The sequence below is a fragment of the Podarcis filfolensis genome, assembly GCF_964270895.1.
Source record: "Podarcis filfolensis genome assembly, chromosome: 1".
NCBI classification, from domain to species: Eukaryota; Metazoa; Chordata; class Lepidosauria; order Squamata; family Lacertidae; genus Podarcis; species Podarcis filfolensis.
In genome coordinates this window covers 91,445,958-91,470,430 of record NC_139604.1, presented here as the reverse complement: position 1 = coordinate 91,470,430, position 24,473 = coordinate 91,445,958, and the positions used below count along the sequence as shown (strand labels likewise).

The 24,473-nt window shown below is 40.5% G+C and overlaps 1 protein-coding gene across 1 annotated transcript in view; it reads left to right on the top strand.

Moving 5' to 3' along the window:
• The window catches only part of HEATR4 (HEAT repeat containing 4), a 45,926-nt gene that overhangs the window by 3,204 nt on the left and 18,249 nt on the right, over positions 1–24,473 (top strand). The window contains exons 3-11 of the mRNA XM_083606409.1: positions 2,020–2,207; positions 2,880–3,017; positions 4,552–4,755; positions 5,819–5,965; positions 7,525–7,713; positions 8,889–9,049; positions 10,336–10,440; positions 18,928–19,046; positions 20,433–20,613. Coding sequence (XP_083462535.1) covers positions 2,020–2,207; positions 2,880–3,017; positions 4,552–4,755; positions 5,819–5,965; positions 7,525–7,713; positions 8,889–9,049; positions 10,336–10,440; positions 18,928–19,046; positions 20,433–20,613 — 1,432 coding nt within the window. The remainder of the gene's footprint in view (positions 1–2,019; positions 2,208–2,879; positions 3,018–4,551; positions 4,756–5,818; positions 5,966–7,524; positions 7,714–8,888; positions 9,050–10,335; positions 10,441–18,927; positions 19,047–20,432; positions 20,614–24,473) is intronic.

Sequence of the window (24,473 nt, the reverse complement as noted above, 5' to 3'; positions counted from 1 at the left end):
GAAACATGCCTCATGGGATTGTGATCTTAGGTTTAGCCCTATACATTTTTGCAATAAAAGCTGCTCTTTCCCCTCACTTTCCAAACCTCATTTGAAGGATGATGGGACAAAATATGGGTTTCTGTGACACCCCGGTGAGGGCCATTCTATGGGTAATTAGCTAAGTAAAAATACACAATGTATGATAAAAACAGTTACAAAACAGCTTAAAAATTAACAGATGAGTTTTTAAAAACGCAAAATGGACACATATGGCAGAAAGCTACTCATCCAGCTGGGAAAGCTGGTCAAAACAAAAATGCCTTCAATTGCTACTAGATATTGCAAATATTTGTTGCCCTGCTCTGAGTTACTATGGAGTAGCTTTCTGAGATCTTTGGAGCTTGAAGGAGACTTCCTTATCCTGTATCAGTTTTTTCAAAGAGAACACAGAATCAGTTATTTGAGCACAGTCTGTTTTGTTCAAAACCACCATGGTGCTCTCAGAAACCTACTTAGCATCCACCAAGGCCTCATAATGTTTTTATGCATTTTTAAATTGATGGTTGCCTTCTTGGTTGGGGAAGGTGCCTGTTTTTGGGGAGTGGGTGTTGCTTGCTTGTTTTACTGTGTTTTTTGTGGGAGGGTATTTCAGTTGAAGGGAGTGTGTTGCTTGTATTGGGTGGAGGCACTGAACATTACTAGTTTTTCTTCTGTGAAATTGGTGTTTTGTGGTACCACAACACTTTCTCAGAATTCCAAAAAGGCTGGGGAACCCCTGCATTAAAAGGATGACCTGGAATAGAAAAGAAATAAATAAATGGCCAGGATAACACTAGAAAACTATTGTCTATATTCGTACCCCACCTTTTCCCCCTGACAGGGGCTCAAGGTAGCTTGCAGATAAAATAAGACCAGCCAAAAACATAGAAACAATTAAACATTAATAGAATTAAAACTATCAATAAACACAGCACAGTGTAAGCCCTTTCATTAAAACAACCAGTTCCCCAAAGCCTGTTGGATTAAGAATGTGTTCACCTGCTGGCCTCAGGTACTCCTTTTAATAAACAAAGGTAGAGTAAAGTAGGTCACAATTCAGTAAACTCTGTCCTATTTGCAAAAGATCTTACGGGAATTATACTCTCAAGGAAGAAGAGTGTCAGATAAAAGGGGCAGTAATTTCTAAATGAAGCATATGCTACATTTCCTATGCTGTAACCCTCCCTGGGGAAAAAACAAGAAATGTAGTATTATCAACAATGCTGCTGGTGTAAGCTGAGGTTGCTGAGATCATGTATGTAAAATGCTTTAAGCAACTTGGCAACAGCAGTTATTTTTGTATATATTGGGTCTATACAACTTATGGCTCCCCAAGCCAAATGTGCCTGTATTGAGTGGTGTTTCTGCAGACCCTGGCAGACAGCAAAGGCATGTGATTCACTGAGGCTGGGGCTTCAGGGATGCCAACCAAGCAACCAAACAGAAAAATAATTGTTTGGTTTTTAGAGCAAGTGCCAAAAAAGCAAGAGGCTAGGTTGTTTCTCCACCATCACTCCAGATCCCCCCCCCCTTTTTTAAGATGGATTCTTTGCAGCTTTTACATATACTTGGCACTGGGCACGTTGGGGGGGGGCAGAACTCTGTTCAGGTCGCACTGAATTTGGTCTCCAAACTTGCCTGAGACCAGTGCTTTTTTTCTTAAAAAAAATGTTTAGGGGTACTCTAATTTTCCTACTCATATTGAAATACTGCCCCTCAGTGAGGCCAAACTTAGATTCACAAAATGTTGAGCATTATGCTTACCCCTGCGTCCCCCCAGAAAAAAAGCACAGCTTGAGACTGCTAGCCTTTATGGCAGCGTGGTCCCCCTCTGGGCTTTGCCCAAGGGCCCTTCCCAGGTACCCAAATTCTTTACTTCAAGAATTGACAACCCTACCTGGTAGGCTTCCATATGTGTGTGATGACCTGCGTTCTTGTTCTGAGTGAATTGCAAATTGTACAGTGCTCTCAGCTGGAAGTATGATTCTCATTTCGCAGGGGGCCATCTTTCCACATGAGAGGGCGTGGTGTGGAAGATTCAGTTGATATAAACAAAACTGCGGATGAAATATCAAAGAAGGATCTCAGACATCTGGCACGTACTAAACTTCGAGAACGGCTGAGCGCCCGGGTTGGAAAGTACTCATACACTACCCAGAATGTGTTTGAACAAGAGCTCTATTTTGGTAGGTAGAACTATAATTCCTTTTGCTCAGCATTGTATAGATACGAATGATCCAAGCATTATTTGGATCCAAGATTACTTGCACAAAGATGAACTGCATTGGATCAACTGTGGGATTCATACAATCGCATACAATCATACAATCTGGTGATGCTTGGTAGCCTGTGCATATCCTGTAATTTTTCTGCCATCCCATCCTAAGTTGCTCCCTGTCACATTTTAAAATATTATATGTACCTGAGTCCAGGAAAATTAGGAGAGAACTATTTGTATGCACTTGTTTTGTGCGTTATTTCAGTTTTATTTTATTTTTATTCTCATCTACCTTTAAATATCTCGGCAACCTTGGGAAGGCTGAATTATAATGACCAGACTATGGCCTCCCTGTAAGCTTTGTGAACTCCCCAGGACTCCCCCAAGTCTATTCTAGAGGTACAATGTGATGCACTCCAAATGTTGTGGACTACTTTTCCCATGAGGTCCAGCCAGCATAGCCAGTGGTCAAGGATGATGGGAGTTGCAGTCCTCAACATCTGGAGGGCATGACATTGACTATTCTTGCTGTAACCCCTACACCACACTGCCTTTCATATGCCACCTTAAAGTTCTGGGCAACAGGAACTGGATCATCCCTATCTAGTTGTGGTTTCTTTTGTCTTCTGTGTGTATTTAGGGTCAGCCAAAATTGTCCATCAAAAGACCAAGAAGGATCTTATTGTTATGGATAATCATTATGAATATTATAAACAGCTCCAGCAATGCTACCCAAGACCTCCAGAGGTCTGGAGCTTCATGCCACCAAAAAGGACAGGTAAGAGGCGATTACGTACTTGTTCCATCCCACAGGTCCAAGTACAGACTGGGACAAAGAATTGACTGATGCACCGAAGGATCCAGCTGTAGGGATTCCAAAGAAAGAGGCACAGAATACCAGAGTGATCACTTCTAGGGCTTTAGGATAAGAGACATGTCAAAAGACTTACATACAGCAATGCAGGATTCCTTGCCGTGGTTCTCCACTCTGTCTTAGGGTGACTAGGAAGGAAAGCAGCATGGGAAGGGGGGGGGGAGGCAGACAGACGGACGGAGGGAAGAGGAGGGGATGTGGAGCAGAGCAGGTGGACCCTGATGGCCACAGAGGAAGTCACCAACGGTGTGTGAAAGGCAATGAAAAGCAAATCTTTTGAGTTTCTGGTCTATGGTCTCTCCTGACTTTGGAGGTGTTGATACAGCTCCTTGCCAAGAACACAAGGGAGCCAAGGTACACCTCCACCTATTCAATGTATTCTGAGATGGATCACTGCTCCTGCTGTCTAGACAGGGAGGGCCATGTTAATCTTTATACTGCATTCTTCTACCTTTCAGTGGGAAGCTCCCCTCCCCTCAGTTATCCCCTCCACCTCCATTGTTCTGCCCGGACACTGAGGTCCAGCGCCGAGGGCCTTCTGGCGGTTCCCTCGCTGCGAGAAGCCAAGTTACAGGGAACCAGGCAGAGGGCCTTCTCGGTAGTGGCACCCGCCCTGTGGAACGCCCTCCCATCAGATGTCAAAGAGAAAAATAACTACCAAACTTTTAGAAGACATCTAAAGGCAGCCCTGTTTAGGGAAGCTTTTAATGTTTAATAGGTTATTGTATTTTAGTGTTTTGTTGGAAACCGCCCAGAGTGGCTGGGGGGACCTAGCCAGATGGGCGGGGTATAAATAAATAATAATAATAATAATTATATTATAATATTATTATTATGGCAGTGGTGGGCCTTGGGGTCTCAAATTTCAGCACGTTCTGTGTGATGGCAAAATTCAGCACTCCCCACCCCTCACCTTCTGTAGCCTCCTGTGGTGCCCCTTAGGCTCCTTGCCCAGTACAACCAAACTGGTCACACTCCCCTAAATTCTGGTTGTGGTCCTGTCTCCTCTGCAGGGACAGGACTTTTGGGGAGCTCTAGTTCCTTACAAAGCCAATTGTTGTTCCTTCTGCTTTACTTTCCCTAGACTAAACAGGATTGAAAGAGAGCCTGGCTGTTTTTTTTAAAAAAAACCTTAATTGATTTCACAAAGCGAATGAATTTTCCTAATAATAAAAAACCTTAATTGATTGGTCTGGTTTGACTTACCTGAATTAATTTATTGTTGGGCCATCAGCCACACCACTGCCATCTTTCTCAATTATTTTATAAGCTAGTGCTGCAAATCTCCACATGTGAGCTGGTAGTATTTTCAAGGTTGAAATAGTCTCGGTGTTTAACCCTGTTCCAGTTTTTCTTTCTGTGTCCGTTCCTGTTATTGTTGGCAAGGGTTGGTATGGATTGCTACTAACCAATTTCCACTGAAACGCTGCTGGTTCAGTTCATAGGGTGCAGAAGGGAGCCATCCACTGGGCAGCGCTTCCCTCTGTCATTGAACACTTCACCAAAGTGAGCGAAGCCGAATCCCTTGAACCAGCTAAGAGAGAGAGAAGATATTTGTACGGAGAGACTGATCTAGATGTGTCTGAAGAAATCTGTATCCGTAAGACTATGCTGGAACAGTGGAAGGCTGCTTGGAAATACGGTGAGTATTTTATTGTCCATAGGCCATTAAAATAATGACTGTTTTCCTACTGATTATCATTACTATGGCCAATAGTGGTTAGATGACATAACTAACTTGTTTCATTAGATCAGCTGATAAAAGCTTGCAAACTCACATATTTGCAATGGATATTCACACCTATGGGTTTTATTGTGACATTTTTCTTCCCTTTTTTTGTAAATATTTTTTACTAATTTTCAAGTAATAATATTCTAATTGGTAACAAATCAGATCAAATCTTGCTACTTCATAAAACAAACATTAAAGCCAGTTATACATTCCAAATTAAAAAATTTCAAGGGGACTTCCCATGTTCTGGATGTCTGGAGAAAATCTCTTTCAGTTATTCCTGCATTCATCTCTTTTGTTTTCCCCTAGTTTAATAAGTCCTATCTTAACCCATTGTTTTATCTTCACAGTCCTGGTGCATGACTCTCTATCATGTCCAACAAATCTATATTTCTATTAACATGCAGGAGGCAGTTTATTCTGTGTTGTTTTCCTTCAATTGATTTTCAGCATAGTCCTCTCAGTGGCCCTATCTTTCATTTCAGTATTTTATCTTTCAGGCTCTGGGCTCTCTCCCAACTCTCTCAGTACATGCCAACTCTCCTTCTTTTGATCGGATTTATGGTGCAGCAATCTTTGAGTTTTTAATGAGTTAGTATTCCAAATATGAGTTTCCCATGGTGTTCCAAATTAGTGTTCCAAGTTAGTGTTCCAAATGTGAATCTTCCATCAAAAAGCAATGCCATGGGGTATATTTCAATAATTGTTTGGTGATTGTTTAGTTTAGCTCCTCTAAGATCCAAGTTTGCTCCCCCGGGCCTTAGGGAAGCCAGCCAAAATCAAAGATTCACCCTCACTTTCACATTATACCATATATTAAAAAGAAAACTCCATGCAAGCAAATACAGGTATTTTATGTGACATATTCCCCCAATTATGATCTGTTGAATGTCCTCAGCTCCCCCTGGGGGAGGCCATTTCTTTTTCTCCTGCGCCACAGCCGCCGTGTGACATTTTTCTTCTCAATGCTCAGGTCCACGATGGCATTCAGCAACTATAGAAGGATTAATCAGAGACTTGGCAGATGTGCACATTCAGAATCGGGTCAATGCTATACTCACCTGCGCAACTGCTGTGCTTGAGCGGCCCCACGAAGTCCACGATGCAAGTGATGAGTCAGGTATAAGCAGCTTCTATTGGAAACTGTTGTAACTTTTGTTGTGGTTTTTCTGGTATAGCAGGCTGGTAAGGTGGCACAACTGTTTAGGACTGGAATACAGACTATCATGGATCCAAGTACCTCTGGTTTATAGACAAAACAGCTAGGGTGTCATCCTACCCAAATTAGGGGGATTCTTAATTTAACACAGTGAGACTTACTTTCCAGTAACGATGTATATGATTGCACTATTAGGATTGTACAGTTGAAACCAAGTAATCACCCTGCTCCAAATATTTGGACCATATTGTCTGAATGACTAGGTGCCAACGTTGTAGGGTGAAAAGCACTGTCTTTTACTTTGGGTTCTTGGCCAAATCATATAATTTGTTTTTCCCCATGTTCCTCAGCAGTTATGCCTTCTTCTATCAGAATGGGAAGGCCTTTTTTTGGAATGAATACTTGAGAACCTTTCTGAAATCATCAGAGGACAGGGTCTTGAGAGTGCCATGCAGTGGTACCTCGGGTTAAGAACTTAATTTGTCCTGGAGGTCCGTTCTTAACCTGAAACTGTTCTTAACCTGAAGCACCACTTTAGCTAATGGGGTCTCCTGCTGCCACCACGCCACCGCACGATTTCTGTTCTCATCCTGCAGCAAAGTTCTTAACCCGAGGTACTATTTCTGTTTGTTTGCTTTGTTTTTTTAACAATAATTTTTATTGATTTTCATTAAACATTCATTATACAAATAAATCTCACATATATCTTTGGCTCTGCCGAGCTTCAGACTTCCCTCCACCCCTTCGGTAAGTATTGTACATTTTCTTACATCGCGTATTCTGTTTGTTTATCTGGTTGACCATATGCTGTTAGAGTTAGTCTAACCCTGCCAGTGTCTTTAAGGTTTTACAATTATCTCTTATATACACCAAATATTTACTCCAACTTTCATAAAATTTCTGTTCGTCCTGGTCTCGTATTTTCCCTGATAATCTGGCCAATTCTGCGTAATTCATTATTTTAACCTGCCATTCAATAATAGTAGGTATTACATCTGTTTTCCAATTTTGGGCCAACATATTGCACTGTTTTGAATGTCACCATTCCTTTTTCCTCTTCCCCCACTCCACTTGTGCGAACTTTGGAAGCTAAGGATTAGTCAAAGAATGAATGAACAATGTGAAAGACAGAAGGTCCAAAGGGCAAAAGTTCCAGCTATTTCTGGTTAACTGTATCAGCATGATTTTATGATCCATCTCTACTAGGAAGAGTATCAGACAAAGTATACCAATCTAGCCATTTAGATTCCTGGATTTTTAGTACAGTGCTACCTCTGGTTACATACGCTTCAGGTTACAGAACTATGTTGGCCGAGGTACTATTTCTGGGTTAGCGGAGTCTGTAACCTGAAGTGTCTGTAACCCGAGGTACCATTGTACTGTTTTCATAGTGAGCATATTTATAAAATGAGTGCTTAATGACTATCAATAAAAGAAACATCTTATTTTTAAAAGCTGGCATAGTTTCTGCATAGGAAGGCAAAAATGTTTATATGCGAATGTTCTGCTCTTTCTTTCAGTAATAGGGATAGAAACTGGTGGCAAGAATTTAGAAGTTGAAGATATACCAAAGAAAATACAGCCTTTGCTTAGAAATACATTGTTTGATAAGGATGCTCATGTGAGAACGGCTGCTGCGGTGGGCTTCTACGCCATGGGGGAGTGGAATCCAGTGGCACGGTCCATCATGAAGGATGCTCTGATAAATGGTTAGCAAAATAACTTCCCTCTTCCTTCCATATAGGAACTGTTTTGTGGATATCAAGCATCTCCAAAGCCATGAAAACATTTTCTCTGACAAAGAATATTCAAAAATAAGCCAGACTAGGGCCCGAATCCACCTATAGTTAGACTGTAAATCTACATACATGTGCCTGGGGACTCAATGGGGCTTACTTCTGAGTAAACACGTATAAGATTGCACTGTCAGTCACAGCTAAAGCTGCAATCCAAAGCCCTGATCTGCCAGGCTGGAAGGGGTTTGGTTGAGGCAGAAGTGTCCCTCTGTACAGCCCAGACTGGCTCTGCTGGCCTTTGATGACCTCCACCACTGTGGAGTGTCTCAGTACACCTTCTTCTTCTTTGGCGATCACTCGTAGCCGAATAAGATTGTCTTCCATATACACGGTTTTAAAAGTGAGTCCGTAAGTGACTGTGGAGGCCAATTCTGGACCCACACGTCCTTCCACAGTGGGGACACAGGTTTCCGGGTGGGAGTTGATCATGGTGAAGGTTTGTCAAATGTGCCTTCTTCTTAGCGCATTTCTACCTTTCATCCTGAGTTCAAGCGTCTTCAAAACCCATGACACCTTTGGTAAAGGCTGTTCTTCAATTAGAGCGCTCACAGGCCAGTGTTTCCCAGTTGTTGGTGTTTATACTACATTTTTTTTAAAGATTTGCTTTGAGAGAGTCTTTGAACCTCTTTTGTTGACCACCAGCATTATGCTTACCATTTATAAGTTTGGAATAGAGTAGTTGCTTTGGAAGAGGATAATCAGGCTCAGTACACCAGCCCCACAGTGGTTCCTGGCAGAATGCCGCCTTCTCCTAAAAAGTGTAACTTTTTCAACAATCCTGCTGTGCTTACCAATCACTTTCTTAGGCTGCAAACACTCTAATAATTAAAAGTGGTGTGTGTATTAAACTAAAAGTTTTATGTGTTCTTGCATCTGATCTGGGATGGCTAACCTGTGACCCTTCAGATCTTATTGGACTCTAAATCCCACTGGCTCTAGTCAGCATGACCAGCCCCTAGGGATGATGGGAACTGTAGTTCAGCGAGATCTGGAAAGTTCCAGGCTTCCCGACTGCATTAGACCAAGCTGGAATGAGAGTCTTTTTTATAGAGCGTCATATTATATACTAGTAATTCTTTTGCTATTAGGTAATAGTACAGACAGTTGGACTGCAGCTCAAGCCCTGGCAATGGAAGGCAATATAAGTTTCCATGTAGTGAAAAGGATCCTGACTCAAATTTTTGAGCAGAAGGATGATGCCACAGAAGACCAGGCTTGTCTTTTATTATCTCGACTCAGCCGACAAACAGTAAGTACCAAGGCTCAGGTGAAAGAACAAGCTGTAAACACACAACCATTGTGGCCTGCTGATATTTATTTTACTCAGGCTTGCCCCCCACTGTTGAATACAGATACTGGACACTCTTTGTAGCACAAGGCATGCATGTTGCAGAAAAGACAGGCATGAGACTTATTCTACTTTGGTGGACTTGGGCCCAAGGGGCAGGTTCAGCTTCCTTGCACAGAATCCCACAGGGAACATTCACATCAAAAATTATTTTGCTTTCTGTCTGTGAATAAGTGACCAGGCCAGTTGCTGTACTCAACAGATTTTTCCATGGGGATTAATGATAATCTTCTGAACAGTGGCATTATTTCTCCCTGGATTCCAGGTAGATTAGTCAGATGACTCTGGTTATTTGCAGTATTCCTGTCCAGATTATCACAATGCCACGGACAATGGCTTCACATTGTGTTTTCTTTTTAAAGGGTGTGTGTGTGTGTGGTTAAAATCTGAATGGGAAATTCCTAATTTAACATTAATATAAATGTATATTTAAAAAAATGGTTCCAGCAGGACATCTGTTTGTTATATACTCACAAACAGGGATAGCTCACCCCTTTTCCCTGAGTGGTGAAGTTACAGCAGCAGTCTCTTTTCTTGTAATGAAAGAAAGCACAGGAACTGATGGTGTATTTGTAATTATCTGGATATTAAGATCAACCTCCGAGGCCTTGCTCTGAGTTCCCCACATCATCTGAAGAAAGGTAGATGTTGATCAGAGATGGTGGTTTTCAGTTGTGGCCTCCTTCTTCAGAGAGGTTTGCTGGTGCCATATTTGTTTTATACTCAGTGCCAGGTGAAAACATGTTTATTTGCCCAGGCCTTAAGGATGTATGTGTTTTACAATGCTGAAATTGTTGTCTGCTTTGTTGATACAGCTTAGTATTTGTTACTATGGTTTAGTATTTGTTTCATAACAAGCCGCACTAAGAGTTTCAGCTGTAGAGTCAATCAGGTCAATTAGTACCAGTTCCTCAAAGCAAACAGCATGCTTTGAAGTTATCATATAATAATAATAATAATAATAATAATAATAATAATAATAATAATAATTTATTTATTTATTTATATCCCGCCCATCTGGCTGAGTTTCCCCAGCCACTCTGGGCGGCTCCCAATCAAGTGTTAAAAACAGTACACATTGTTATCTCGCAGTCAGCTCCAAAAATGGTCATTGGTGGTCCTAACTCCTCTCCCTCTTCTGTACTTCAGTGCTTTCTGGCTTTCCACTGACTGGCTTAATCTTCCAGGGCTTGGTTCATTGCTTACTGGCATCCGAATTGAACAGCTACCAATGGAAGCATCGGGTTTTGGCCTGTAAAACATTTTCACGTATTCCTGGGAGCGTCAGTCAAGTAAGTTATGCCTCATGAACCTAACATACTATAACATCCATAAAATATTGGTAGAGCCATTTTTCATGAAATATTGGTAGAGCCATTTCCAGTTCAAGAAGGACACTGACAAACTGGAACGTGTCCAGAGGAGGGCAACCAAAATGGTCAAAGGCCTGGAAACGATGCCTTATGAGGAATGGCTAAGGGAGCTGGGCATGTTTAGCCTGGAGAAGAGGAGGTTAAGGGGTGATATGATAGCCATGTTCAAATATATAAAAGGATGTCACATAGAGGAGGGAGAAAGGTTGTTTTCTGCTGCTCCAGAGAAGCAGACACGGAGCAATGGATCCAAACTACAAGAAAGAAGATTCCACCTAAACATTAGGAAGAACTTCCTGACAGTAAGAGCTGTTCGACAGTGGAATTTGCTGCCAAGGAGTGTGGTGGAGTCTCCTTCTTTGGAGGTCTTTAAGCAGAGGCTTGACAACCATATGTCAGGAGTGCTCTGATGGTGTTTTCTGCTTGGCAGGGGGTTGGACTCGATGGCCCTTGTGGTCTCTTCCGACTCTATGATTCTATGATTCTATGACCGAAGCACTAGCAGATTCAAATATTCCTTCTGACGTGATTCAAGCTTACTAGAGATTCCATTGTTTGGCAGTTCAGAGTGAGGGAAAAACATGTTTCACTGATCTCTTCATTTGTGACATGCACCAACATACACATAGTAATTAAGGTGGGGGGGGGGAATTGTTGCAGTGGTGATGCCACCGTTAAGCATAAAAAAAATCTGATTCATTTAAAATTGCTCCTAAATGGCACTGGTGGTGAAACAATGTGTAAAGACTGAGATGTGAATATATAGACAGAAAATTATTTGGATTGAATCCTAAACTAAATCAGCTGAAGGAAGCTCATGGAAGGAAAGTTTCCTCTTGCCTCCTCGCTACCCAGCCCTGTGTGTTCCCTGAAAAGCCTCAGTAGAGACTCAGGAGGCCCTCCGAAACAGCAGAGGCTTGGGCTCAGGTGTATCCTGGGGATAAAAGGAGAAGGGAGGGAATCACAAAACTTTCCTTCTGTGGATTTTATTAAGTTATTTTATGATCTAAGTCTGATTTTGGAAGATCCGCTTGTCCACCAGCAGCCCACTGCATCCCAACCCACATTGCTTAGGAGGCCACTGGCCCTCCAGAGTAGGCTTTTTGGAGGGTTCCGGTGTCTTCAGAGAGACAGAGGGAATGGGAGGCTTTCCTTTCATGAGCTTCTTAAATTAACTTACCTTGGAACCCAAGCCTGCATTATGTAGGACCACAGCTCTGTATATGAGCACTGGGGTTGGGATGCACAGGTTAAGGTTTCTACTGTGAGCAGAAATCCTAGGCTTGCCAAAAAATATCCATTCCTTCCCATAGGGCTACCCAGCAATGAAGGGGGCCAGCTTCCTTGATTCCTAGACTTTTCTAGGTGTCCAGGCTTTCTTTTTTTTTTTTTTTTCAATATACTTTTTATTAGTTTACAGCAAAAATCATATATTTCTAGCCAAATTTTCACAAATTATACTTTTGAGACTTCCTTCGATTTTTCTGGTAATCATCCATATATACTCCTAACTATAACGCATTTCCTTTTTTGCATTGTCTTTTAACTTTCACCTTTACCAATATATATTTTCCCAAACAATACATCTTAACCTTTACAGTGCTTCTTGAAACCCCACTAGCGTTGTTTGTGAATCACATAGATTTTTCAGATAATCTACAAAATTCCCCCAGTGTTCGATGAACTTTCGATTTTTATAGTATCTTATTTTTCCAGTCAGTTTATCTAGCTCCGCATAGTCTATTAGTTTCGTTCTCCACTCTTGAATTGTCGGCGTTTCTTCCTGTTTCCACTTCTGGGCTAGTAAGATTCTTGCTGCCGTAACTGCATACTGGAATAGCTTACAGTCTTTCCTTCTTATCTCTTTTCCTGTGATACCTAAAAGAAAAGCTTCTGGTTTCTTGACAAAAGTATATTTTAACATTTTTTTTAGTTCGTTATATATCCCTTCCCAGAAGTTCTTAACTTTCTTGCATTCCCACCACATGTGATAAAATGTTCCCTCCCTTTCTTTGCATTTCCAACACTTATTGTCCATTTTATACATTTTAGCTAACTTGACAGGTGTGATATACCACCTATAGAACATTTTCATCACATTTTCCTTCAATCCCATGCATGCAGTGAATTTTAAATTTTCTTTCCATAATTTCTCCCAATCATCAAATTGGATATTATATCCGAAATCTCTAGCCCAGTGTATCATTACTGATTTAACTTCTTCGTCCTTCGTGCACCATTCCAGCAATATCTTGTACATTTTTGACAAAATCTTATTATCACTGTTAATTATATCCATATGAAACCTAGAGTCTTTTTCTATAAACCCCTTTTCCTTTGCATCTTTCTTAAACATTTCATTTACCTGGAAGTAGTGTAACCAATCATATACATAGTCCTTAACTTGTTCATATGGTTTTAGTTTCCATTTTCCTCCTTCCTTCATTACCAAATCTCCGTATGTAGCCCAATTGCCTCTCATGTTCACTTTCTTTATACTCATAGCCTCCAACGGAGATAACCAATGTGGAACCCTTGGTTCTAAGAGGCTTTTGTACCTGTCCCATACTTCTATTAACGAATTTCTGAAGACGTGGTTTCCAAAGCCTTTGTGAACCTTTTTCTTATCCCTCCATAAATAAGCGTGCCACCCGAACCTGTTGTCGAAACCTTCAAGATCTAATAATTCCTTATTTTCAAGCTTAATCCAATCTTTTAGCCAGCAAATACATGCTGCCTCATAATATAGTTTCAAATCTGGCAGGGCGAAGCCTCCTCTCTCTTTCGCATCTGTAAGTAATTTATATTTTATTCTTGGCTTCTTGCCCTGCCAGATAAACCTTGATATCACTTTTTGCCAATCATTGAAGGTTCCACTCCCCTTAATTATGGGGATTGTCTGAAACAAGAATAACAACCTTGGGAGCACGTTCATCTTAATTGTAGAGATCCTGCCCCAAAAGGACAACTTCATTCTATTCCACACCTCCAGGTCTTTTTTTATACCTTTCCATATTTGAACATAGTTATTCTGGTACAGGTCAATATTTTTAGTTGTTAACCATATTCCCAAGTATTTTATTTTCTTCACTACTTCTATCTCCGTTTGTTGTTGCAATATTTCTATCTTATCCTGCTCCATATTTTTAGCCATTATTTTAGTTTTTTTCTTATTCAATCTAAACCCGGCCACCATCCCAAATTGTTCAATCTCCTCCAGTACCTCTCCAACGCTTTCTAATGGTTCCTCCATCGTTATAACCAGATCGTCGGCAAAAGCTTTCACTTTATATTCATTCTGACCTACTGTTACCCCTTTTATTCGACTATTTTGTCTTATTGCATTTAAAAAGACCTCCAGAACCGTTATAAATAACAGTGGCGAGAGCGGACATCCCTGTCTTGTTCCTTTAGATATTTTTATATCTTCGGAAACCACATTATTAACTATCAATTTAGCTCGCTGCTCTGTATATATTGCCTTGATACCATTAAAGAACTCTTCTCCTACCTCCATATATTCAAGATTTTTCAACATGAATTCCCATATTATATTATCGAAGGCCTTTTCAGCGTCCACAAACATTAATATCGCTTGCTTCTCGTTTCTGGCATGCAGATATTCCAAAGTGTTAATTATATTTCTTACGTTGTCTTTCAGTTGTCTGCCTGGCAGGAACCCTGCTTGGTCTTTGTGGATAATACTCATTAATATCTTTTTGATTCTCTTTGCTAAAATACCCGCAAATATTTTATAATCTGTGTTCAGCAAAGAAATAGGCCTATAATTTTTTACTTGTGTTAAGTCTGAATCTTGTTTGGGAATTAATGTTATAAATGCTTCTTTCCATGTTTCTGGAATCTCTCTTGTTTTTAAAATATTATTCATTACTTCTTTCAATGGGGTCATCAAAACTTCGCTCATTTCCTTATAGTATCCTGATGTAAATCCATCTGGTCCCGGGGCCTTTCCTCTCTTCAATTCCTTTACGACCTCTTTAATCTCATCAGCTTCAATTGGGGTATTCAGCTTGTCTTTTTGTTCTGTCGGGATCTTCTGCACCTTTTTATTTCTTAGAAATCTTTCAAATTTTTTCACATTATTTCTTTCTTTGTCCTTATATAATTGTCTATAAAAGTCCAAGAATCCTTTCCTAATTTCTTTTGGGGAAACTTTCTCTTCTCCATTCACCATAATTTTGTTGATTGTATTCTGTTCTTTTCTCTTTTTAATTTGCCATGCAAGCAATTTGCCTGATTTGTTCGCATATTCAAAGTTTCTCTGTCGCAATCTTTTGATGTTCCATTCTATTTCCTTATTTATAATAATTGAAAATTGCGTCTGTAAAATCTTAATTTCTTGTTTAATCTTTAAACTGTTTGGTTTTTTAATTAATTTTTGCTCCTTTTCCATAATCTGATTCAAGATTTCTTTTTTCCCTTTTTCCCTAAGTTTGTTCTTCAATGAATTCTGCTGAATGAAGAAACCTCGCATCACTGCTTTGCTTGCATCCCAAACAATGCTAATCTTTGTACCTTTATTAAGATTATCCGTAAAATATTCAGTTAGTTTCTTTCGTGCCTTATCCATGATCTTTTCATCGTCTAATAAATAGTCGTTAATTCTCCATCTAAAAGATCTTTCCTCAAATCCTTTTAATTCCAATTCTATTGGGTTATGGTCTGAAATTACTTTAGGTTGAATTTCAATCTTTTGAATTCTTGGGGTCAATTCGTTTGAAACCCAAATTTGATCGATTCTTGACATTGACTGATTCGGTTCTGAATGGTATGTGAATTGTTTTTCCAGCGGGTGTCTGAGCCTCCAAATATCAATCAAATTACAATTCTTAGTCATTGAGAAGAAAGTCTTTGGAAGTTTCCCTTCTTTGTTTCTTCCTTCTCTTAATCTATCCATCTGTAGAGAAACCACGCCATTCATGTCACCCATTATTATGATCTTCTGATCCATATAATCAAATAGTTTTTCTTCCAAAATTTTATAAAAATCAGTCTTATTTCCATTAGGTGCATAGATCCCGACAATTATTAAATTTTCGCCTTGCCACTTGATCTGGACTGCTATAATTCTCCCATCTTCGTCTTTGAAGAGTTGTTTAGCTTCAATTTTGTTTTTGATGTATAGAACCACACCTCTTTTTTCCTCTTTATCTGATGATATAAATTCATTCCCTAGTCTCTTATTTATCAAAATTTTCCTGTGTCTTCTTGCCACGTGCGTTTCCTGCAAACATATAATGTCCAAATTTTTCTTCTTAAGAAATTGTTCAATTTTATTTCGTTTTCTTTTATCGTTCATCCCATTAATATTCCAATTCCATAATTTTAACGCCATCTTGCAGTCGAATTAAATAGTTTTATTTGTTTACTTATAATCTATCTTCCTTTTCTGCTTCCTCTTCCTCTTCCTCACCTCCTTCTTCGTCTTCTTCTTCTTCCTCGGATCTTTTCCCTTGCTCCTCTTCCTCATCCACTGATTCTAACTCATCTCTAAGTCCTGATCCTCTTCCTACTCCTGCACCCTTCACATCTTCTTCTTCAACTTGTAGTTCCTTGTACCTTCTCGTAAATTTCCCAATCTCTTCTGGGCTTGTCAACCTGCGTTTTTTAGTTTTGTAAAAGAATGAAACTCCTTCCGGAAATTCCCATCTAAAATCGATCTTATTTTTCTTAAGTATCTGTACCAGTGGCTTATATGGATCTCTTCGTTTCAACAGCCTAATCGGTATGTCTTTAAAAATAATTATGTAATTTCCATCGATGTACAGTCTTTTCTCTCTGTTCCTCTGTAGTATCAAATTTCTCATCTCCCGATCTTTAAATGTAATTAAACAATCACCTGGGAATTTCCTTGCCTTTGTTGTTCTTACTCTCATTCTGAATGCATTTTGTACTGTTTTTGCCACATCTTCCATTGATAGTTCCAGCCACTTCGCAATTTCTACTATCAGCTTCTCTTTAATATTTTCATTCTGTATTTCCGGTACCGATCTCAGCCTCAGGTTAACCTCCCTCTGTCTCAATTCATTCATGGCAATTGTATCTTTAATTTCCTCCTGAGATTTGTTAATTTCTGTTATTTCCACTTTCAGCCTTTCTTCCTCCCGTTTCACCTCCTTCATCTCCAATTTAGTTTTTTTCAGGCCTTCTTCCACAGATTGTGTTCTTTTAAACACCTCTTTTATTTGCCCCTTCAGTTCATTCACTGTCTCATCAATTTTTTTGTCCATTTTCCCAATTTTGTTATCCACTTGTTCCATTTTCTTATTCACTTGTTCCAGTTTAGTATCCAAATTCTTTTCACTCTGTTTAATTTCTGCGAACATTTTCAATATTTCTGCTCTAAAGTCAGATTCTTGTTTAGATGCTCTCCTATCAGTTGGCGTTCCCCCCTCCATCCCTTTCTTTTGTTGGTGTGTCATTTTAGTTCAATATCTTTAAATATAGTCCCCTTTTCACCAAATCCCCACAACAAAGTCAAATTTCAAAACTTAGATTCAAATATATAATAAATGCATTAAATATTTAAGAGAAAAACATGACTTATAAGCCAAAGTTAGTCCAACATCTCAGTCACAGATGAAAACCAATCTTCATGCCCCCAATCGGGCTAATCCTTGATTCGGCTTTCCTTTTAATTTTGCAATTATAATCCAAATGTAGTCCAATTTATAATCCAAGTGATGTATTGTCCCTCTTACAAATCCAAGTTGTATAGTATTTATAGAAAGAAAGGGTTGTGGGTCTTGTCGCCAAACTGGTTTAGAGACCAAATTTATAATCCAAAAGGAGATGTTCTTCACAGCCCAAATATAGCCATCTCCTCTTCCATTGATTGTTGGAGTCATAAAAATAAACAAAGTTCTCTGCTGGCAAGTCGGCTTCTTTCACTCTACCACATCCCAAGAGGAATTTTCCGTCCAGAGAGTACAAAGGAGCTGGGAACTATCAAAGTCACATAAACTAGGGATTTCTATACAGAAACAGTTCGGAAAATTTTCCACTGGCCGAGAAAGATCTCAAAAAAAACAAGTTGTAGTTACCAATTTCTGCCACTAGGGGCCAAAGTTCAATTAGAGAATATGGTTTATAAGTCCCATTTAGATTTAAGTTTTTGTTCAATTTAATAGAAGAGACGCAAACAAAAGGAAAATCCAAATATATTAAATCTCAGACGTTGGGGTTGTGGCCCTTTCAAATTGCCCTCTGTCCATAGTATCAAATGCTGTTTATCTTCAGAAAAAAAACAGGAAAAAAGGAAAAAAGAAAAAAAAAGAAAATTCCAGAGACCGAAGGCTTCTCTTTTAACTCCTCCGTTCCATCGACAATCTCGAAATGAACCCAAATACTTTCTGTTCTCCCTTTTAACATATAACTTAGGTTTCTTTAGGCTGGCAAGATACTTCAACTTTGTTTCAAAGAGTTTCGAAAAGTTTTAAAAGTTATGGGAGAAACGGAAACAGTAGCCGCTAGAGGCAACTTACTTTCGCTTTCCTGCTCTGCTGTATCGCTGCGTCAAAGCTGATCCCAGACAAAAAGCCGAACTCGGAAAAAAAAATTCTTGATAATCTGGAGCTTCCTTTAGGTCCAAATCTTTTAATTTTAGTCCAAATAGGTCCAAATTCCTTTAGTTTTGAGAGCGGAGCGCTGTTCCTTGCAAGCACGGGGCTTCGCTATTCGAGTGCAGCAATGGCTTCCCGATAGCCCGCTATCCCGTTCCGCCGTACTCTTCACCCTTTTTGGGGGCTACCTGACGGCCAGACGGGCGGCTCTAGGGCACTGCCGGGAACCTGGGGCCTCGGACACCCTCCAGAGGCTTTTTTGGGGGGTTACTGCGCCCTGTAACACCCCCTTTTCACCCGAAATAGCTGGGATCTTTCTCTCCGAAAAATCCCTCGCTTGCGACCAGATCGCGCTCCACCGGAAGTCCTCAGGTGTCCAGGCTTTCTACATGGCTCCCCGCAGAGATGCTGACATAAGAAACAGTTGTACTCTTTTAAAATGATGCCTTGTGAAGCAAGGTTGTGTTGCAGCAGTTCTGCTCCTACAGGGCTGCTTTCAGAGAGCAGCATTGGGAAACTATGGACCGGCCTCCTGCCAGTTGTGTTATGGGGAGATTTGGGGCTCTGTTTCTGTTACATCTGAATCAGGAGAGGGTGTGGCTGTTTCAAACCAGTGCCTGGACACTCTTATACTACTGTTTTGCTGGTTTTATGTTGCATTCTCTTTCAATGACACTGCTTGTTGTCTTTATGTTGTACACTGCTTAGCTTTTTAAAAAATATTAAGCGGTATATAAATGCTTTTTAATGATCATCTTCATCTTTGTCTTCTTCAGCGTCAATTTATCTGTTGCCTAAAGTTACTCTTAGTTCTTCTATGTAGGACCTAAAAAACAAAATTGTCCAGCTCATGTGGACAGATTGGAAGTTTGATGTACGCCAGGCAGCTGCCAAGGCTTTGGGGCATTTGGAGCTTGGGAAAGAAGTCCATGATCAACTCAGGTGAGAGCCGTGCAACGTGGTAAGACATCTCAATCACTAGCAAAACATTTCCTATGCAAGATTCTGAAATGCGGATAGACAGTGCATTGGAAACAGAGGACCTCAATAATGTCTGATGGCATTTGAAATGAGACACATAGAGATCCATATGCATGTTAGAAACATCATCTTCACTGATGGGCAGAGCAATCCTATACAGTCACATTTGTGCCCAGTGCCACAGATATCCTGGCAAGAGTTTTCAGCCGACGTACTGGAGGTAGTTCCTTCAGGGTAAGTATCATTCTGCTGACATAGCTCCATCTCTGCCAGCAGAGCATCATATATACTGCTTCCTAAGGCCACTTAGCTGGCCTAAGTCATTTACAGGATTTGCACCCTTAAGTAATGACAAAATAGGATAAAGTTAATAACCATTGTTGTTATGCTTTTAAATGCACAAAACTAAAGCTTGATTGATCCTCTGCTCCATAATGTGAACTGGTCTGATTGTCTGAAGGCAATGCACAGGGGCAACATCAGAGGCAAAATCCAGAATCAGTCCAAGGTCAAGACACTGGGGCCTGGACTCAAATCAGGCAACTGGTGCAATTACACTGGTGCGTTTAATTTGGAACCTAGAGCGCAGCTGCAAGCCATCAAGGCTGCCTAAAGAGTTCATCTGTTAATGAGGAGCTTCTTACTCACAAGTAGCCATTTTCTCTTGAGGAGGGCAGCAGTCTGACTGAGCCTGCACCTGTGGGCACCTACATTCCCCCAGACTCAGCGGCTGATCAGCCTCTGCCTCTGATTCTGTGCAGGGGCCTCCTGTGTCCTGAGGAGGAGGTTAGAGGGCTGTGGCCAATGAAAGGTTTGGCTCTGTCTGACTGTTAATTGACACAACCTGCTGCTCCATTTGCCTTGGGGAGCTCCAGGTCCTCCTCCGAAGAGGATTTCTCGAGCGTGGAAGTGACAGTGGTGCCCTCCAGGTGTTGGTGGGATACAACTCCCATCATCCCTAACCGTTGGCCATGCTGTCTGGTCCTGATGGGCCCAACAACATTTGGACAGCACCACAGTGATTACCCTTACAGTTCTTTATGCTAAACTAGGCATAGGCAAACTCGGCCCTTCAAATGTTTTGGGACTACAATTCCCATCATCCCTGACCACTGGTCCTGTTAGCTAGGGATCATGGGAGTTGTAGGCCAAAAACATCTGAAGGGCCGAGTTTGCCTATGCATGTGCTAAACACATCTAGCTCATGAACACGGGGGTTTATGCTGTTGCTGATTCTATTAACACTTGTTATAATTAATGGCCCTTCACGTCAAATGAAGTCTTTACGCCCAGGACTTAATAACTGAGTTCAACCATTGTTCATTAAGAACACACTTGTGCCCTCAGGGAGAAGCTAAAAAGAGGAGATGTCCGGATGAGGGTGGAAGCTCTTTCATTGATTGGGTGGCTGAAATTCATGACGGCCAGGCTGCTCCCCGGCTTTCTAAAGTGTTTCACTGATGACTTTGTAGCAGTTCGAAAAGAAGCCTGCTGGGCAGCTGGAGAACTTCAGATTAAAGAAGAGATGGTGAGTGTTCAAAATGTAGGGCCAGTGCACCCACGAGGCAAGGTGAGGTGACTGCCTCAGGTGGCGGGATCTGCAGGGACAGCAGATTCAGCCTCCAAACAATGCATCGCCTTCTGATGCTGCTGCAGTGGCAGAGACAGCTGGGGTGCTGTTCCTTGGAGGCCAGATCTGCTGCCTCCTTGGCAGCACCACCTCCATGCCTCCTTTGCATCAGCCTCTGCTATAATACTAGAACCTGGGTCCCTCCAAAGAATCTGAATTCATGGGAGATTCAGGACAGACAAAATCCTTCTTCACGCAACACATAGTTAAACTACGAAATCACCCCCATAAGATGGTGGCCGACAACTTGGATGCTTTTCCAAGAGAATTAGGGAAATTCATAGAAAATAAGGTTATCAGTGGCTGCTAGCAATGATACATGTGCCAGAGGCAGTGTGCCTCTGTATACCAGTTGCAGGGAACTGCAAGCGGGGAGAGTGCTGTTGTATTCAGGTAATGCTTGCAAGATTCTCATAGGCATCAGGTTGACCACTGTGAGTACAGGAAGCTGGACTAGATGGGGCTTTGGTTTGATACAACTGAACTGTTCTTATTCCTTTTGATGTAGACTTCATTACATGCAATTTGAGCTGGATCAGGGACGCGGGTGGCGCTGTGGGTTAAACCACAGAGCCTAGGACTTGCCAATATCAGAAGGTTGGCGGTTCAAATCCCCGTGACGGGGTGAGCTCCAAGAGCATCTGGAGGGCCACAGGCTCCGTATCCCAGCTCAATCCCATTTCATCCCAGGGAAACATTTCTGCTATATCTCCAAAGTATTTTTTTTGGTAGAGCCAAATAATATTATAGGCACAGTTTGCCAAGACCTTCTAAGCACCATTGAAAGTTAAAGGAATGTGCCGCTCAGTGGAAAGCCTATCGGTAAGCAGAGGACTTTTGACTTAGCTCTGCAAAAAGAGATAACAGTGTTTCTGGACTTCTCCTGGTTTTAAAGTAACTGTCTAAGTGGACTGAAACTGTTGTTTTTAAGTGAATTGGGGGACTCATAAGGATTATATTTGTTTTTAAAAGTTGCAAGCTCCGGCTGTTATTGTGTCCCCCTAGAGGAGGATTGACATTGTTACAATAACAACTGGGTTATAGGAAAATTCCTTTTCAAAACAAACTTTCAACCGTGGGATCGACCTTGGATTCTCATGAGAGTGTTATGGCAGATGGGAGAGGAAAGTTAGAGCTGGCGCAGGAAAAAACTACTAGGTCTGGCAGACACTATCGGACAGACACTGCGCAGCAGCGAAGGGCTTCAACATCTGGGGCATCTGGAACATCAGGGGCTGCTCCTCCACAGGTCAAACCAAAAGTTATGTCGTCCGAAGACGTTTTGGCACATGCACTTGGAAAAATTAATGAATCCTTGGAAAATTTAGCTAAGCAGGTAGCTGAGACAAATAAACAAGTAGCTGAAGCATCAGTTAAAATTGATCTGAATACTACAAGCATTAATAATTTGGACAGAAGGTGAATACCAATACACAGTCTATTGAAAAATTATTACAGGAATCTGCTTCGACCAGAAAGATAGCTGAAGAAGCAAAAGATATTGCAACTGCTACTCAAGAGAAGATACCACCAGTATATAAGCAATTGGAGGACCACGGTTTGACATTGTCCATGATTGAACTGAAAGAGAAACAAATAAATTTAAGAATCAGGGCTGTACCAGAACGTGAGAAAGATAATCTGGCTGACTTTCTTACACAGGAATTTACAGATTTTTGGCAACAGGACTTGGGGAAGGAAGAATTTAAGATAGTGAGTGCATTTAGACTTGGAAGAGGACAAAGGAGGAACAAGGTGAGGGACTGCTTGATTACTCTTCGAACAAAAGAGGAGAGAGACAAAATTTTGAACCTGCACTATCAAAGGACTTTGGAAACTGACGACTCAAGTGTGGAGATATTTAAGGATATTCCAAAACATCTTTTGGACTTAAGGCTTAACTACGGAGATCTAGTTGCCCTGTTGAGAAGAAATAGAATTCTCTTTAGGTGGGAATTTCCCCAAGGCCTATCCTTTAAATATAAAGAAAGAAAGATAAAAATAAGATCAGTTAACGACAAAGACAGGTTTCTGAAAGACCACGAAGAAGATCTACAGAAAGAAGCGGAATCCGGAGAAGAGCCAAGAGCACTGGAAAAAGGAATACTAGATATAGCAAACCTATCTTTTGGATTGCACGGTCCAGAGAAAGAGACATCATTGACAGAACAAGAACAGACACTTGGTGCAGTCGGAGGCAAAGCGAAGTAACCCCGTCATGGCTCTGCAACTTTTAAGTTGGAATTGCAACGGTCTTAACTCTCCTCGGAAGAGAAAAAGTGTTTTTCATTTACTAAAAAAGGAACAATTGGACTTGATTTGTCTACAAGAAACTCATGTAACAAGGTTACATAGGAAACTACTTATCAATAAGAGATTGGGACAGGAGTTTATCTCATCTGACAAAGTTAAAAAAAGAGGAGTTGTGATATATGCAAAGGAGAGACTATTACCGAAATTAATTTTCAAAAATGAACAAGGAAGATTCCTGGCAATTGAAATTCAAGTTCAAGGAGAGAAATTTCTGATTGTAGGAATTTATGCACCGAATGAGGGGAAATCTGAATTTTTTAAAAAGTTGCATGAGACCTTATTGGACTATTTGGATTATAATCTGATTCTGATGGGGGACATGAATGGAGTAATATCTACAAACATGGACAAGGCACAAAGACAGGTAGTTACCAAGGACGGTAGACTACCAAAAACTTTTTTTGAGATGACAGACAATATGGACTTAGTGGACATTTGGAGAACAAAGAACCCCTTGGGAAGAGAGGGAACCTTCTTTTATGAAGCCAAGATGACATGGACTAGAATTGACCAAATATGGGTAACTAGAGGAATGGCACCAAAGATAAAGAAAGTGGAAATCTGCCCAAAAACTTGCTCCGACCATAACGCTGTAAGGATGGAGATGAAGCAAATATCAACTGGCTCCTTCAGATGGAGGATGAATGACACCTTATTTAGAGATGAAGAAGTGTATAAAAAGGCCCAAAAAACTTTGAGAGATTATTTTGAAATAAATCTGAATACTAATGTAGAAAAAAGAGTAATCTGGGACGCAAGCAAAGCTGTTATGAGAGGGTTTTTGATACAACAGAATGCAATAAAGAAGAGAAGTCAAAATGAGAAGAAAGATAAAATTTTGGAGAAAATAAAAGAAAGTGAGAAGAAATTGAGAGCAAAACCAAAGTCGCAGGAGATTTTGAGAGAAATAAAATTATATCAAGTACAATATATGGAAATGATGAATCAGGAAATAGAATGGAAAATTAAAAAAATGAGACAAAAAACATTTGAATCAGCTAATAAATGTGGGAAATTGTTGGCTTGGCAAATGAAAAAAAGACAAAAATTAAATACTATTACAAATTTAGAAGTGGAAGGAAAGAACATACATAACCCAATTGAGATTAGAAATTGTTTCCAGAGGTATTTTAAACAATTATACTCACAAGGGCCACAGAAAGAAATGGACATAGATCGATTTTTGAAGACAAATGGATTACAAAAAATCTCCCAAGAAAGTAAATTAATGTTGAACTATAAAATATCTGAACAGGAAGTAGAAGGTGCCATTCAAAATATGCAATTGGGCAAATCTCCAGGACCGGATGGGCTGACTTCTAGATATTATAGATCTTTGAAAGAGTGGTTATTACAACCTTTGAAGGAAGTCTGCAATGAAATTCTGGAAGGGAAGAGGGCACCAGAGTCGTGGAAAGAGGCGTATATTACACTTATACCGAAAA